The sequence below is a fragment of the Ornithodoros turicata genome, chromosome 6 (genome assembly GCF_037126465.1).
Source record: "Ornithodoros turicata isolate Travis chromosome 6, ASM3712646v1, whole genome shotgun sequence".
NCBI lineage: Eukaryota > Metazoa > Arthropoda > Arachnida > Ixodida > Argasidae > Ornithodoros > Ornithodoros turicata.
This window is the reverse complement of record NC_088206.1, coordinates 9,102,345-9,118,772: the sequence shown is the minus strand read 5'-3', so window position 1 is coordinate 9,118,772 and position 16,428 is coordinate 9,102,345. Positions and strand designations below refer to the sequence as shown.

At 46.0% G+C, this 16,428-nt stretch overlaps 1 protein-coding gene across 2 annotated transcripts; it reads left to right on the top strand.

Moving 5' to 3' along the window:
• The first annotated feature begins 528 nt into the window (after positions 1 to 528).
• Positions 529 to 5,760, top strand: LOC135399014 (glycine receptor subunit alpha-4-like). Of its 2 annotated transcripts, XM_064630639.1 has the most exons (8): positions 529 to 742; positions 798 to 862; positions 919 to 986; positions 1,688 to 1,902; positions 2,140 to 2,222; positions 2,297 to 2,458; positions 3,300 to 3,616; positions 5,502 to 5,760. In XM_064630639.1, exons 1-8 carry the CDS (start codon positions 684 to 686, stop codon positions 5,730 to 5,732), a joined length of 1,200 nt encoding a protein of 399 aa, XP_064486709.1. In that variant the 5' UTR covers positions 529 to 683; the 3' UTR covers positions 5,733 to 5,760. The 2 variants fall into 2 exon arrangements, with proteins under 2 accessions (XP_064486709.1, XP_064486710.1); XM_064630640.1 differs by lacking the exon at positions 798 to 862 and having other exon boundaries at positions 663 to 742.
• The last annotated feature ends 10,668 nt before the right edge of the window (positions 5,761 to 16,428 follow it).

The following is a 16,428-nucleotide window of genomic DNA, read 5'->3' as shown; positions in this document are numbered from 1 at the left end:
GTGGAATTCTTGCTTTGCATTAAAAGTTTAGTTCGCTGCTAATTAGATAAAGGTTTTTACCCAAGGTATAGTAGTAAAATCTCCAAAGTATTAATGTATATGTGCACATCTGGTCGTGCAAATTTTTTCGAATGGTGCTCCGAAATTCGCGAGAGAGGTTAGGGACACTTGTCCTGAGGTCCTTGCATGCCCCGTAGATCAAGCTGGCCAACTTTTAAGGTGTCGCACAACAGATGCATGTTCAGGGTGAGAACCTATAGAAGTAAAATACCTGGATGTTGACTGCTGGTTATAAGTCAATAAAATAGGCCTGTAGTCTAGGTCTGAGCTTCGACCACCGAATTTGTTAGTAGAATCGTCTTCCAATCAAATGGTGGAGAGATCCAATAGCTGCTATACCTTGGTCAAGTGATTGTTCAAAAGGTTCACTGTATATAACTAGGTGACGAAAACGAAGTGCGAGAAGCATTGGATGTCTGTGTGTGTGTGTGTTCTTGCAACCTATGTGTATTGGTCTATGCGCCACTTTTGTGACGCCGAAGAAGAAGCACGTGCAGAGGTAGCACGCATTAATTTTGTCGTCTTCCTTCTTTTGGTCCCATCATCCTCCAGTGTGACTTGCCGGCTTCCTTGCCACCATTAGTGTACCCTCTGATGTTCTCCGTCACTTCACCAGGACAGAAATGTGGCCATCCATTTCTCTGACCGCCTTATTTCTTGTCTCCTGCGCCCACGCGTTCAAGTAAGTTCCTGTGAAACCCGGTTGGCAGACGTAAGGACTTGTCTTCTTTCGCTAGCAAATCTCGTCTTCTGGAACTATTTCCTTCGAACTATACCGACGAAACGATACCACCCTCGACTGGTTAGTCCTAACATCCAATTACAAAATCCCCTAATGATGAGACACTTCAACTTCAGGACAACCCCTACCTGTTTACATCAACTTGGAAATTCTTCAAACTGGCAGTATCAGCGAAACCAATTCGGTAAGTTTATCAAAGGTACGTTCTCTGACTTAGAAAAAAATAATTTCTTTCCATGAGTAGCCCTGATTTACTAAATACAATATGTTTCACTTTTCGCTGACTTGAACGGCATCATTCGTTATGGGCCTTATAAACCGTTGGAATCTACACGGTTTGAAATTCCCGCGTTGAGAGACTTACTCGTCACGTCAGTGTGACGACATGAAGGTGTTCCCTTGGCTCCAGGCTCCGGTCGCTCCTGCTGCAGAATTATTTGCGTCCTGTATAGTGCAGAGAATACTTTAGGAGGTAGTGTGGAAGAGCACACGTGACCATCCTTGGGAGAACGTCACGTAAACGTCACGTCAGCTGATCAGGAGATTCTTGTGCCCGCTCCTCCCTGTGGTCGCGGGTTTGCGCCTCCAACTCGCCCGACAAATAACGAAAAGTCTGGAAATAAGTCGGTTTCGAGCGAAAGGAGTCGTAGCAGAGTTGTTTGAAGTCGAATTCTCCCGCAGGACATTTATTTCAGTTAAGATGGAGAGCGAATTCATTCTCACTTTAATGCGACCAGAAGCTTCTTCGTAGCTTCCCCACAGAAGTGTCCGAGGTCATGCAGATAAGCTTCGAAGTAATGTAGACAGACGGCAGCTCTCTGTTGCGAGCTCCACGAAATTTGAGTTTGTAATGTTGCTTCGGTACCTTTCCTTGTGTCTTTACAGCATTTTGAGCTGCACATGTACATGTTCGAGCAGTGGCGCGACTCGAGGTTGGCCGACGTAGGCGACCCGTCACCGGGAGTGATTCTACCGACCTCGATTGCCGATCGTCTCTGGACGCCTACAATAGCGTTTGACAACGCTAAGCGTGCGTCTATCGCAACCGCTGTACGTCGTACCGTTCTTTTCAAGGATAAGAATCTCCTAAGGATCACAAGGTATAGCATAACAACATTGTCCTTGCCTATAGCATAGACCTAGAATGCTTAGAAGGTCGCAAGAATGACAAAGTCACAAGCACCTGAAAACCATTCAGACGGGTACTGAAGGACAAGAATAGCCAATACCAGTTATATTATGGAACCGAGTAAGCGGGCATCTAGGCAAATGGAACTACCCTACTCTGTTTATTTTCTTCTATTTGCCATAACTGCAGTTTGTCGTCTGCGCCGCAGATACCATTTCGACGTCCAGTGCGACATCGATGTAACCTTCTTCCCCTTAGACGTTCAGCGTTGTCCGTTCACCATTCGCTGCTGTAAGAACCCTTTCTGAAAACCACACTGTTTTATGGACATTTTCGTGACACTACCTTTTTGTTTTCGCGCACAGTGTTCGACACTAGCCACAGGGTGAAGCTGCAGTGGACCAGTGATGCGGCTGTACGGGAGATCGCGCAAGTGAAGAGCATCGTCATGCGGAGTGATAACGAGGATTCCAGCTTTTCAATGGAGACACCCGTGACAGCGTCTACGAAGCTGGTGCTTCCATCTGGTGTGTGGTATTCATTGTCACTATCGTTTAGCCTCCACTTATGCCTTCCCATAGCCCGAATCTCCGCTTTCCAACTTCGAGAGCCAACTTTCCAGCGTCGGATATCACCTGCACTCTCAAAGCAGAACTTGACTGCGGCTCCCAGCCAACCATCATTCCGAATGATATCATTATGTGTCCTGACTTGTTGATAAAAGGGGAGGCGCCTATCTGGGGCACATTATGCATGTCCCAGATGGGCGCCTCCCCCTCTTTGGACAAATGAGGACACATAATGATATCTTTCGGAATGGTGGTTGGCTAGGAGCGTGCTATGTGGTGGTTGGCTGCAGTAGTTTGCCGCGTTCACTGCATCGGTGATAAGTGTAGTGCGTGACGCCGGGAACGACTCTGCCAAGAGGAGCCCTACATTAGGCATCAGTGGGCGCCGCAGCATAATTTATCCTGGTTGACATCATTTCGTATCGTTCTTACACTCTTAAAAATGAACTTCACCGCATAGCACGCTCCTAGCCAACCATCATCTCGAATGAACTCGTTATCTGCCCTGATTTGTTGAAAACAGGAGGCGTACGCCTTTTTTTGTGACAATTATGAACAGCATAAGTGTCACAAAAAGGCGCACGCCTCTCGTTTTCAACAAATCAGGGGAGATAACGATATCATTCGAGATAATGGTTGGCTAGGAGCGTGCTATGCGGTGAAGTTCATTTTTAAGAGTGTAGTTTGAACAGGGCTACAGTGTCGACAAAGAAGCACGCACCTGAAGCGTTCAGCTGTCAATTTGAGTGAAGCGTCCAGAGGTATATCAATCTCCCTTCTATGTCTGCTTCCCCCGCAGGTACATTTTCCGTTCTCAACGTCAACTTCACCTTCCGACGTGAACTGACGTCTCAGGTGTTCAAGAAGTATCTTCCCAGCAGCTTGGTGGTTATGCTGTCCTGGGCCGGCTTCTGGATCGACATTGCCGTTGTACCTGCGCGCGTGATCCTCGGTATCACGTCGGTGCTGACGATAGTGACGCAAATAACGCAAGCCTTTGACGTCACATACGTCACCTTCTTGGACCTGTGGCTGTTTACGTGTGAGCTAATGGTTATCGCCGCCGTACTGGAGTTCGTTGTGGCGTACACCATGGCAAAGCCGAAGAAGCAGCCGGTGAGAGTTTGGTATGGATTCTTAAGTACGCAAGGAAGTAGCTACACTTAAAGAACTTTTTCTGTGTTAGCGCCGCGAAGCGACTGTGGCTATGTGCGGCGTACAGACGTGGACAGATGAAGAGAGGACAGCAGGAAGAAGCGGGGGACAGGGGAGAGGGTAGTGAGCGTCCTGGGCCGACTTTATGGGGAACTGTGCGGACATTCCTCTGGAAAGTCTTCGGAAAATCCAGGAGAAACCTCAGACAGCACAGCCGGTGCGGGATTCGAACCCGCATTACCTCCCTGTCTCGGTGTTTAAAGCGGCCATCCAATAACCACTATTCCACGGGAGCTGGTCACAAAGGACTGCTTTACACGCTTCTCTGGCCTGAAACAGGCCCATGAATGAGAACTGCGCTAGGAAGCATTAGGTCTGCACGCATGAATTGAACGAGCTCTGTACTGGCTGTCTCTGGACGACGTAATGGACAAGCGGGATGATTGGCTGGAGCCACCGGTTATTCCGTATTTCAATAGAAATTTCTGCACAACCCTCATTTCATTTATTTATTTATTTTTACTTTCTCTGAGTCGCTCGTGTAAAATTTGTCTAGGTTAAGTTTTAGTTTCTGCTGTACCACATCGCACCCTGTATTCCCAAGACATTTAGAAAAATCGCGAGCTGTATCGCAGCAGCCCGTTGTATCTAGCTATCTAGCTGTATCTAGAAGCAACGGCACATAAAAGATGATCACATTGTACGAGGGGTGTTCAAGCCAAACCGGGACTTTTCATTTTTCGCAAAAGTAAAATGAACTTACAAGCTAGAAATTAGTTTTATTTTTTCAACGTAATCTCCAGCTGCACTAATGCACTTGTCCCAGCGTTTCACGAGGGCTTGGATGCCAGCAGCGTAGAAATCCTTACCGGCGCGTAGCAGCCATGATCGGACCGCATTCTTGACCTCGTCGTCGCAGCTGAAGTGCCGGCCCTCAAAGAACGCCTTCAGTGGCCCGAAGAGATGGAAATCGTTGGGGACAGGTCTGGACTGTAAGGGGGATGTGGCAGCAACTCCCAGCCAAGTTCCTGTAAGGTGCGTGTTGTGAGATGCGCGGTATGCGGGCGTGCATTGCCCTGTTGGAGGAGGACTCCTTTGGTGATGAGGCGCGGCCGCTTTTGCTTCAGCGCACATCCCTCAGAACCTGGCGGTAATATGCACTATTGATGGTGGTACCACTGGACAGAAAATCAACATGAACAACGCCAGCCTTGTCCCAGAAAACCGTGGCCGTGACCTCACCCGCAGGCTGGGTGCTTCGGAACTTCTTGGGAGCTGGCGAGCCCTGATGCTTCCACTGTTTTGATGCGCGTTTAGACTCAGGAGTGAAATGGTGCACCACTCAAACGCTTTGCTGCGGCCAAGTGTATCGTGGCCATGCCGAGCCTGAAGTCTTCTGTGAATTTCAGATGACTTTACGCCTTCATTCACGAGAAACTTCATGACTATTGGCTGTTCGATGTGCGCGCTCACCTCGTTGTCGGCCATCTTGACCAGCACGTGTCTTCTGTTTTGCACAAACTTTGGACCACCACGTGGTGAACGCGGACTACTGTCGCGTGTGAAAATGACAAAAAAAAAAAAAAAGTAGCGCGAGCCATTTGTACACTCAGGAGACAGAAAGTCCCGGTTTGACTTGAACACCACTCGTATGAATTATTCCATAAGCATATACTTTGCAAATTACAAAGTGCTGTATTGTCTATACAATAACATGGCGGTCTCTTGTCCTGACACTGATGGGGCGAAGATGATCTTGAACATGCGTTTATGATTCCTATGACATCCACGAATAGCTTCAAAGCCCATAGCAACGAACCAGGCATATAATATAGTTCATTTACAGGCACCTGCTGCTCACACTGCGTACGATATTTCTGCGACGACACCGGATGCGAGGCAGGAAAAAAACATCAAGAAGGCATTGCATGAGCTGCTGAATAAGAATATTGGGGCTGTCAAGACCGATGTGGATGGATTCTGCCAGATGGCGTTTCCCATTACGTTTCTCGCGTTCGTCGTCTGGTACTGGGCGATGCTCGTCTACTTCACAATGCCTAGAGATGACGAGGACTAACCTTTAACTTTAAAATAATGTAACAGAACCTAAATACAGCGTTTTAAGGTAAATGATATTACTCGATGTTAAATGTTCTCTCTCAAGAAATTTGCCGCCTACAACCACTTCGTGACCTTCTTGGAAGACTGCTGACCAGTTGCGAAGTCTGTGCGGTCAGAAAGGTGAACCAAGAACAACGACAACTTCATTTCAAATGATGAATGGGGAGTTTCATTGCCGGGGGGGGGGGAGCGTTGGTGGGCTGGATTTTGCCAGGGACCAAGCAATTTTTAGAGGGGGAGGAGGGCGAGAGTCCTGCTGATATGCAGGATATGGGAGGGAACCAAAGTGATCGAAAGTAATAAGAACATCGTAATTCTTAGCCAGACAACAGAAATGTACCAGGGGTTAGGTTACATGAATACAACAGAAGCGCATCGTATCCTGTTATCGCAACTATAGGGTGTCAAATCGAACCGGATGCAGGCTTCCCGCTAATGCATTAAGTCAACGGTATTTTGACATCAAGCATGGATTTAATTAAGATATACCTGATGAGTCAATGACAACGCAAACGCGTTCTTGAATGCAAGGAGTGGAAGTGAGAAAATTTTAAAATGAGTGCACCATTGATTAGCACGCTGCCTATACTTTCTCGCCGAAATAAGTTCTCGGAAATAAATTTGCCGAAAATCCACGGAAATGAGTCGTTGGCCCCGCCCCTTTTTTGTCCGCTCTAGTTTGAGCGGCAAAAATTGATTCCATTCCTTGCCTATCAAAACGTCGGGCGATCTCGTTGTTGAAGATGGCTCTGATTCCAGCACTCACCCCACGTGTTCTGTATCGCCCCTGGCGATGAAACTCCCCATGCATCATCTTGAGTGTCTTCTTCCTATTGTGTGTTCCTCAAAAACTAAAGGAAGCTCGTCGCCTTCTACAGTCGGAGCTGGCAGCAGTGGACGGCCGTCCGCGCAGCGTTTCAAAAGCACTTGGGCCCTGGAATCAGTGTCAGACAACCGGGCGTTCTCCGCCATAGTGAAATTTTTCCGGGACATTGATGGGCAGACAACAAGTTTTGAGCCTGTGTGTGTTTTGTGGGTTTTGCTGTTCGACTGTTTGCGTGTTGCGTGTTTGCGCGTTCTCTGACATCTCAGTGTGTGTGTACTTGCTTTCGGTCGGAATCACCACCACTAATCATCAGCATCAGCATCGCCATCATCCTGCTCACCTTCATTGGCATCATCATTACAGGAGTTTTCCACTAAAGTAACTGGTGCAATTTATGTGGAATTGCGGGCCTCACATTTAGTGAAGCCAAAATCTCAATTTTCTTCCCCTTCAAACCAAACCAAGCCAAACGTTACCTCTTCCTATAGCACACCAGCTCGCTTGCACCATTCTAATTTGCTCATTCAAAGTTTTTGTTTGTTCTGTGGGTTGGGATTCTAACCCCTTACCCCTCGCATGGCGTGCCCATGTAACCTCCTTTCGTCGCTACGAAAGAGCTTCCAAATTAGGAGGGGTTTCTTGGTACCCCTTCGCTAGGATCGTAAACATAGTAAGATCGTAGGATAGTAAGCCCACTCTAGGATGCCTTCACATTATCGTACCAACGTGACTTGCGCTGAAATATTGACACGTAGCATATACAGGGTGGTCCACCAACCATGATAGAATATCATAGTATAAATAACGTAGGCAACGGAGAGACGTGCGGTCAATGGATTTTTTTTTGTCTGCCAGGAACATTTTCCACACATTGGCACCATTTCATTTCAATTGATTGAAATTAAATTTTTTGAATTGAACCCCGGAATTTTCCAAAGTCAACCTAACGTTTTCTTTGCGGAAATGGGTTTCCTTGTGGTCATTTTACGCGGTATAGCAAGTGTAGCACCTGTAACACAACGACAATTACTGAAATTTCGCCGAAAATCCGCAGAAATGGGTCCTTGGCTCCGTTTTATTGATTTCATTTTGTTTTCTCCTTTCTTTTTTTTGCTCTACGCCAAAGTGCAACGAAAGGAGGTTTCAGATCTAGTTTGAGACGCGGCGCTCGTGCTCAGTCTTCGAGTTTGATGAGTCAACCAAGCATCGTAGCTACTGGGGACGAGCTTGGTATGTCAGCCGGTTGACCACTGTAAGGCCCCTGTAGGTGGTTCTGTCCTTAGTAGTTTTCATTCTTTTCAAGCTCGTTGTGCTCTTCGCCTTATTTTTAGCAGCAGTGCAGAACCTAACATAATCTAACCGTATATGTTTGTTATTGCACCATATCACTAGCCCATGTTGACGTCTGTAGACGTCGTATGTGACACACACACCATCTGACCCCAATACTATATACATGTAACATAATCGAGTTTTATGTCTTGAAATCGAAAACAGCAACGAATATGCAGCTTCATGTAATGACATAAAATGGCGTACAGTACCAACAAGTAGACACAATGGCTTTACTAGCGTCGTTACGTTGCAGCATGACGTTAAACTGCTAGAAAGAACTGTTTGCAGAACGCATTCAATGCTGTAGACGTACCTCTCTCAATTTTCATTCATGGGCATTCTGTATCGAGCTATTAAGGAAAAAAGAAATACAGTGGTAAGTGCAACTCAACAAAGGGCGGAAACCTTTTCCGAGCATGTGTTACACAAATCATTTACGATTAGGAAGCACATCCCTTGTTCGAGGAAAATACTGTATGGCCAGATGTAGAGTCACTAATAAGCTTCGCTTCAGAGTATCGACACTGAGGTCCAAGTGAGAGCAGGAGCGCCATCTTGTTTCCGCACCATACCGGTACCATCCCCAGTTGAGGATCAAAGACGGCAAACATAATGCTCGCCGTAGGATAGAGAAGCCTGCAATGATTGCTGCGCGATAATCCATGTATTAATTGTCCACCAGAATGTCCCGAGGATGCCAAGATGAGCTCATGATGGTGAGCATGAGCTACTTTCAAGGGAAAGGAATATTTTACCCGCGCACGGTAGATGGCATTGAACGCTATAGTGCGCTCTGAAGAGCCCATGCGTGTCGCTACCGAGCGAGGAAACAAGATGGCGCATGCTCGTTCTTGGAACTCAGTGTCCATACTCTGAAGCGAAGCTTATTTAGTGACTCTAGCTAGACTCGCATATAAGCCTCCAAGAATATTCCAGTTATCTCGCACGATCTTGCAACAAGACAGGGCCGGCGTCCACTGAGGGGGGTTTCCCTCTCCCTGAACGAGCCTGGGGGGGGGGGCGCCAAGAGGACACCTTTCGGGACGCAAGAATACCGGGAGGGGGGCACAAATTTCCCACTTGTCCCACGAGAGGCGCTAGGTAGACGCCGGTCCTGTTAGGATGTACCCAATAGTAGCGGGACGTCCTCCCGCAGCAAAAATGTTAGCACTTTATTTCTACCTTCTTTGGGTTGGGGGATGGGGGACATCATTTAATTGCTTTTCTGTTAACTCGACACATTAAATGCTACAGGATTTGAGAAGTGTGAACAAATGACCTATTTTGATACGTTTCAAAAGGCTGAAAGGTTAGCCTCGTGGTATGAAGACCAGTTGCGTTGATGATGTATATTACACTTTTTGGATTGGGTATATAGAGGAATACGTAGTAGGGAATACTAAAGCGTGCGATGAGAACTAACGCCTTCTAAATTGTACTTACGTCCGCAAGCTCTCCGGCATCGTTCCTCGCTGTCGAAACGGTTATTGTTGCCTCCACAACCATAGTAGATAAATTTATTGCAACGTTTTGTTCCGTTATTGAAGTAGAATTTCATCTTCGATCCACCAGAAGGGCAAGGCCAGCCAACGTCCTCCTCTTCGTAGCAAATGGGGTTCCGTGTCGCCGGCGTGGTTGATCGTAAACAGAAGGCAACTAGAATGCGACGAGAGAAAAATTCGAGCTCTAGCAGACACACAAACAAATACGAAACAAAGTGATTTCTAACTATTTCCGTTTCATGCAGCGATGGCGCTTACAGTTAACCGAATAAGGCATCTGGTCGGTCAATGGGGAGTTTTCCCGAGTCTTTTTCGCTTGAACAAAACGACCGATTCGAGTGTCACGCATGCGCATTACGAATCGGTGAGCGAGACTTGGGGAGCGCGGTCACGCACGCGATCTCTTACTACGAACGACCCACTCGCCCTGAATCGTTTCGTTGTATTCGACGAGCACGACCGATCGACCCAACGCGAGGCAAGATGGCGGCTGTTTACAGCAGTTAGTGGAGCTGCTGTGGGACTTCCTGATGTTTACTGATGCCAACGATGCCATATATTCCGTGTGTAGTTTGTGTGTATATATACAAGGCGCATTAAAGTCATGCAAGGTGTTCATCCCTGTGTCGTTCCCCGTTTGGTCTAACTATCGAGAGATGCTTGCACACGGGTGATTAACCTTTCTCAAAACAAAACTGTCTCCTGTACATTCTCCTGATTCATCAACGTATCTCCCAAATATGTGCCGGCGTCTGCTTCACATCACGTTGACAACACGATAACCAACGTGGTCCGTCTGGACTACAGCCTTCCGCAAAGTGAAAGCGGGGTAAGTCTGAAAGTATACTGCGATATGGCACATTTACAACAAGAAGACATGTGAATGGTCCACCACGAACCAGTTGCTGCTCAAGCTCATCTGGAATACGTTTGGGGATGAGTGATTCTTCCGATTTGCTAAAAGTCTATGGAGTTCGCATTTCCATACGCTTTTCGAATCGTCAGGATCGGTCGTTTGGTTCGGGCACAACGACTCGCTAAAACTCCCTTATGGTGAAACTCGGACAAGCGGAGGTCATCGACTGCAACTGTGCGGAAACACTTTCTTGTTATCGAGCCAAGCAGCACTAATGCGACTAAATTGATGTCCACCCACTGAAATTCTATTTGAAATTTTTAAAAACGTCCGATAGCCGGAACGTAGTACAGTGAACCCTCGTTAATATGACCGCGTCCGTTCCCGCAGATTTTGGTCATAAAGCGAATTGTCATAATAACGAGAAAGCGGTCCAGTGGGGACCAGAGGGCATGCACGGCAGAACAAAACGTACGCATGATGCTGTACAACAATTTATTTAATACAAAAAAGTCTGTCAGCAATGACTGCTTGGAGTAGCTTGTAGTGATCAGCTTTTCTAACTGTACAAGAGTATTATTGATCACGCAAACATTATTAATGTCATTGTGTTGCTCAAAAAACAATAAGGCAACCTTCAGTGCTTCACTGCTTTAGCAATCCGAGAAGAGGTATGAGTAATGTTGAGGACAACAACACCTCGAGTCACCCTAATCCTTTGCGCCCCACTTTAACTGTGTCACTTTGTTCCTGAGAAACTTAAGCAGCCACTCAAAGGGGTGCGTGACGCGGTCATAATAACGGGAGGATAATACGTGTCATTGACCCCAGCTGTGCCCAAAAATCTCGGTCATAGTCCGATAAGCGGAATGTCATATTAACGGGAAGGATTTACATGGGGAAAAAACCGTTCCCCACGAATTCGGTCATAAAGCGTGAATGTCAGATTAACGGGGGTCATAATAACGAGGGTTCACTGTAATGGGTCCAAGAAGCCTCAATGCTCATACATCAATGTCACGTTGTTGAGAATGTAGCAAATTAAGTCAAACGGCCACAATATGGGTCGCACATGCTACGCCACCAGCTGCCGTTCCTCTTCAGCAAGGATGAGGAAATCTTTGTAAATCAGGAATTCAAAAACATCACAAACAGGGGTCTCCGGTTGAACTGGGTTGAAAACATGCAAGCATAAACAGTTATGATGTCATGGTATTTTAAATTAATTAATTAATTTAACTTAATTCAAAAATTGTAGCAAATTTTGTGCGATTCTTTCCTGTACTCAATGACCTGTATTGAGTACTTCTGTCTTATCTTTTTTTTTTGTTTCTTTTCACTGTTCTTCTGTTTCTACATACTACAGAAAGTGTATGGGCACTGCCGTAAATTTTGCATCTTTGTTCTTTTTTCTTTTCTTCTTTTTTTACTTACTGAGCTGCATTGAGTGCTTTTATTTTTACAGTTTTTTTTTTTTTTTTACTATTCTCCTGTGCCATATTTGTACTTACTATAGAAGGTTTATGTTTATGAGAATATGTAGCGTAGGCTCATGTGTGTCTGATCTTTGTGCATTATTTATCTTTACTGTGTACTGCATACTTGTGTACTGTGTGCTGAATTTCTGCATAGTGCTGCCTAGTGTCAGTGCGGCCCCCGGATGCCCTCAAGCTACTTTGTTGTAGCTCACTCACTCACTCGCTAACTAACTAATATGGGTCTCCGCTGAAGAACATGTCGGACGAAATACATTGTTGGAAGTCCACTGAACCAATTTGTTACTTTGGTGTACCCCGAAAGAACAGTTACCAGTTATCAACAAGGCTTGCAACTAATTTCTTGAGTCAGATCTGAAAGACTGCTAGTTTATAGGTTAGGTTATTTAATTTTATTTATTTCGCGTTCGCTTAGCTTAGGTTGAGTAACGAAGATATGAAGATGCTTGCTCCCGACACCGAGTAGCACGCTGGCCCAAATTCCTTGGATCAATGCTTGTCAATGAGAAATTTCACCACTGCTCCGGACGCTCGTTGCCTTAGCTCAACCAATCAATGTATGAGGTACACTCTAAGAAAGAAATATGAGTAAAACGGGAAGTAATTGCTGCTTCTAGTCCCCTAGAGGCTAGATTGCAACTACTCCCCATTTCAGTTCCCTAACACCGAAATTTACTCCCCAGGGCCGGAAATAGTCACTGAACGTCGCAAATGGCCTCCCGAATGCAACGGTCTACGTAAATGAGTGCTCTTCGTCAATTTGATCGAATAAGGCTATATAACTAACCTAACTTAGCAGTTTTCCACCTACACAGAGGCAGAAATATCAAGCGGTTCCGTCTTGCAAAATTGTGCCCTATGCATGTCGCAAGATCTTCTATCACTCGACATATCACGGTTTAATTCAAAGTATTTCCCTTCATGGACATGAATCATGCACATGAGACTGTTAAAACATAGCGTGAAATGCAGTCACCACTCTGTGACATTCATTTACTCCAACGCATTTACCCCCCCCCCCCCCAAAAAAAAGAGACTAATTTTTGTGGCACTGCATTTTGTCCCCAAAATGGCCAAAATCACTCCTTTTTTCCCCTTGAGTGTAGTCAATCCAACGCAATGCAAAGATCACGTCTATATAGACTGTATCAGGAGCAGCAAAGCAAAACGCATTCGGTATATTCTGCTACACGGCATACTCTGCAGTTGTGCTACTAAAAATATCCGTATCTGAACTCTGTGCGTATTACTCTGCACCAAGTGTGGTATATTAATGATCCAAGTGTTTTCGGTACTTAAAGTTGTTTAGTAAAGCCAGCGTTAATAAAACTTATTTTTCTCGCTTCACTTTGTAATTAGCACATATATAAAAGAGACCATATTACATCAATAAGCGTCTCCCAAACAGAGATTAGAGTCATCAGACAAACCCAGCAGGAGTACTTCCCATATCTCCTCCTCGTGCATTTGACATTTACTTAATTTTCTTAGCATAACTCACAACATCGCCGTAGCGTTGCGGCAGATGCTTTCCACAGTGCGATACACTGTAGTAATATGACTGCCCGCTTGGAGCATTCCGCATTGTCGAATTTTGAACTCTCCAGAAGCTTCTCACTGTTGCATTTGCATGTCGTCTTTGATACCGTGTCCATCCCGTGGCAGAGAATCATGCAGCGCAATAATTGTATTTATTCTTCGTTATAGCTCGCGCATAACTTCTGGTACAACAATTCGTGTGGTTACAACGTATAATGCTCCGTCAGGGTACACTCTTTCAATTGAAAGTTAATAAGATGTCAAATATCGTCTTACCAAGCACAGAAGACACGAGAAGCACAAAGTGGAGCACCGCTTTCATAGTGGATGTCAATGCGAGGACGCCTGCATTGACGTAATACGTACATGATATGAATACCCCACCTTGACAGCTACCTTGCTGTTGGCGCAACATAGTTTTGTGCCGAGCTCCAGCGGTTTATCCAGAATTTCGGGCTCCGCAGGGGATGTCACAAGATGTGCATGGGCTACACCCGTGTATTTTCATGCTTTTGACAAAATATTACGCAATCTCACAAAATTTCGGTGGCCCCAAATTTGGGGGGGGGGGGGGGGGGGGTTAAGAAGTGTAGGGTGGGTGGTCTGGATAGATCGCTGCCGAAACTCTTTGCCTTCAGATTCGCAGCCACTCTATATACTTCCTCAACCGAGCACGACTGATCGGTCAGCGTTCATTGTGCTCCAAACGTCACTTAGCCCTTTGTAACACAAGAGTTGTTGCGTCTGCGTGCCTCCCATACCAGACCGTAAAATCCCGCGTGCAGTTTTGTATTTCCTCGGTAAGAACGCAGCGGCTGCGAAAAGCCGCCGCGCTGAAGTTTGCGCGAGGCCAACGTTTACTAGTCTGCGCGCCTTTCTGACCGTGTTTCTGATCACATTATCAGGAAGCTGCTTGACGTTGTTAACAGTGGCATGCGCTGTAATACCAACTCCTGTGCAGTGGCGACACTGGGGGGGGGGGGGGGGATGTGGTCCGCACCGGGTGACGCGACGGAAGTGGGTGACACGCCGCACCAGTGCCTCCGTTTCTCTGCGGCGACATGAAGAGCCCACTGCAAGAAAGTGATTTTTTTTTTGCCCCTGGTATGATGTTATGTATCGCGTACAGTGTGGTATACGGAACGGGATTCCTTATAAGTAGGGTATCCTTTAACCGAAAAACGCAAAATACAAATGAATGGCCCAGAAGGGATTAGGGGGATTAACCTCTGAACATGATAGACTTAACAACAACAACAACAACAAAAAGAGCTCTGCTTTCACGATATAGTGCCACCCACAATATCACTTCGCTGTGGAGCTATAAAGTGTTCTTTTTGTGATGTCTCACGGTGGGGGGGGGGGGGGGGGGGGGGGGAGAGAAGCTAAGCCTGCGCACAGTTGTGACAATACTTTGCGATTTATATTCGCTGATAACTGCAGGGTAAACCATGTCCAACGCCAGAAAAACCACCGCAAAACGCCAATTTCATGAAACAAATAATCTCCGAAAAACCCCTAAATACCCGAATCCGCCCTAAAATTAAAAAAAAGAAAGAAACGAAAGCGCGGAACACTACTTATACTCTAAGAAAAAAACAAGGTAAAATTTCCTACCCAAGCTGGTAGAACGACAATATTTCTACCATTTCGGGCCAGTCCACGCGCACCTTCTCCTCCTGGGGTATATAAGTGGTGGCGTCCCTTTCCCTTCCTCCTCTCTAAGAACAAAAATGGAGAGAATTTCCTACCCAGGCTAGTAGACCGACAGTTTCTACTCTGTGGTTATACCCAAAAGGTAAAATTGGTTTGAGTAGGAACGTGGTTGCAATACAGCTCTACCGAGACGGGTAGAAAATTCTACTCCTTCTGTGCTATGCCTCTGTGGAAACCCGTAGCAAAATTGGTGTACTCACGATACGGAATCCTTTGAAACGAAAGCCCTTGCACATTCCGACGACGTAATATATAGGCATCTCTTCTATCACGTGACTGATTTCAGAGGAATATAGAAATTGTTCTTCTTTGAACACAATTGAAGCGGAAGCTGTAATACCTCAGCTCAATCAAAACGTATACTATACGCTTCGGTTTAAAACAATAACCTGTCCAGACCACCTGCACATAAGTACTACCACGTTACACCTGGATAAAGTTCCGTAATTTCACGCGCATTAACCGCAACACAAAACAAGGGCACAATCCGATCTTGGTAGAACATTAGAACTGACCTCCTTTGTTGCACACCATGCCGACCCAGAGTATATGAACCACAGGGTTTATGGCCTTCTCTATGGTCTCCTAAAATAACGGTACCGTGATGTTACACGTAGGGTTTGTCTGCGGTGTGGCGACATGGTTGCACGTGCCGCAAGGTAGGACTGCGGATAATTTCGACCACCTGGGGGGCGCTGGAAGCAATGTTTACCTCCCCCACATTGCTACCGCCCTCGGCCGGGATCGAACCCGCGATCTTGAGCTCAGCAAGCCAGCACGTTACCGACGGTCTCCTTTGTCGCACAAATCAGTCGCGTCGTATATTTTCCTGCGGCTATAAAATTATTATTATTTATTGTTATTATAAATAACCGTCAAATAAAGTTGTTGTTGTTGCTCGGTAACGATACGGAGATCGCGTTACTGTAAATTTGCGGTTGTGGACCGAAATAACGTGTTCCCGAAATAACTTCCCAAAATCCCAGCTGCGATATACACTCGAGTTCGAAATAACATGTTTTTAACAGTATACACTCTTGGAAAAAAGGGGTGGAGTAGTTACACCTTTTAAGAGGTAATAGTTGTCGCATATGTTGTGCCTAAAAGGTTGAAAAGTTTTACAGGTCTGCTACCTCACTCTCAAAACAGAACTTCACTGCAAAGCATGTTGTCCGTAAACCATTGCCACGGGACGAATGACAGGGTTACCGCTTCTGATCGATTCGGTGAGCGAGGGGGCGTACGCCTCTTTGTAGCAACTTGGATATATATGATAATTGCTTATACCACCCGTTTACACCCTTTATCAGACGCTAAGTTGACCTATAGGTGGTAACTGTGGAAGTTACCACCTCTTCACACCCTTTTTTTCTTAGAGTGAT

What these genes read in the sequence shown, in the direction of transcription:
- LOC135399014 (XM_064630639.1), top strand. Translation starts at nt 684, where the DNA reads ATGTGGCCATCCATTTCTCTGACCGCCTTATTTCTTGTCTCCTGCGCC. An exon ending in TCCTGCGCCCACGCGTTCAA is followed by an intron (nt 743 to 797) that starts GTAAGTTCCTGT and finishes TTCTTTCGCTAG; the next exon opens with CAAATCTCGTCTTCTGGAAC. An exon ending in TCCGTTCACCATTCGCTGCT is followed by an intron (nt 2,223 to 2,296) that starts GTAAGAACCCTT and finishes TTTCGCGCACAG; the next exon opens with TGTTCGACACTAGCCACAGG.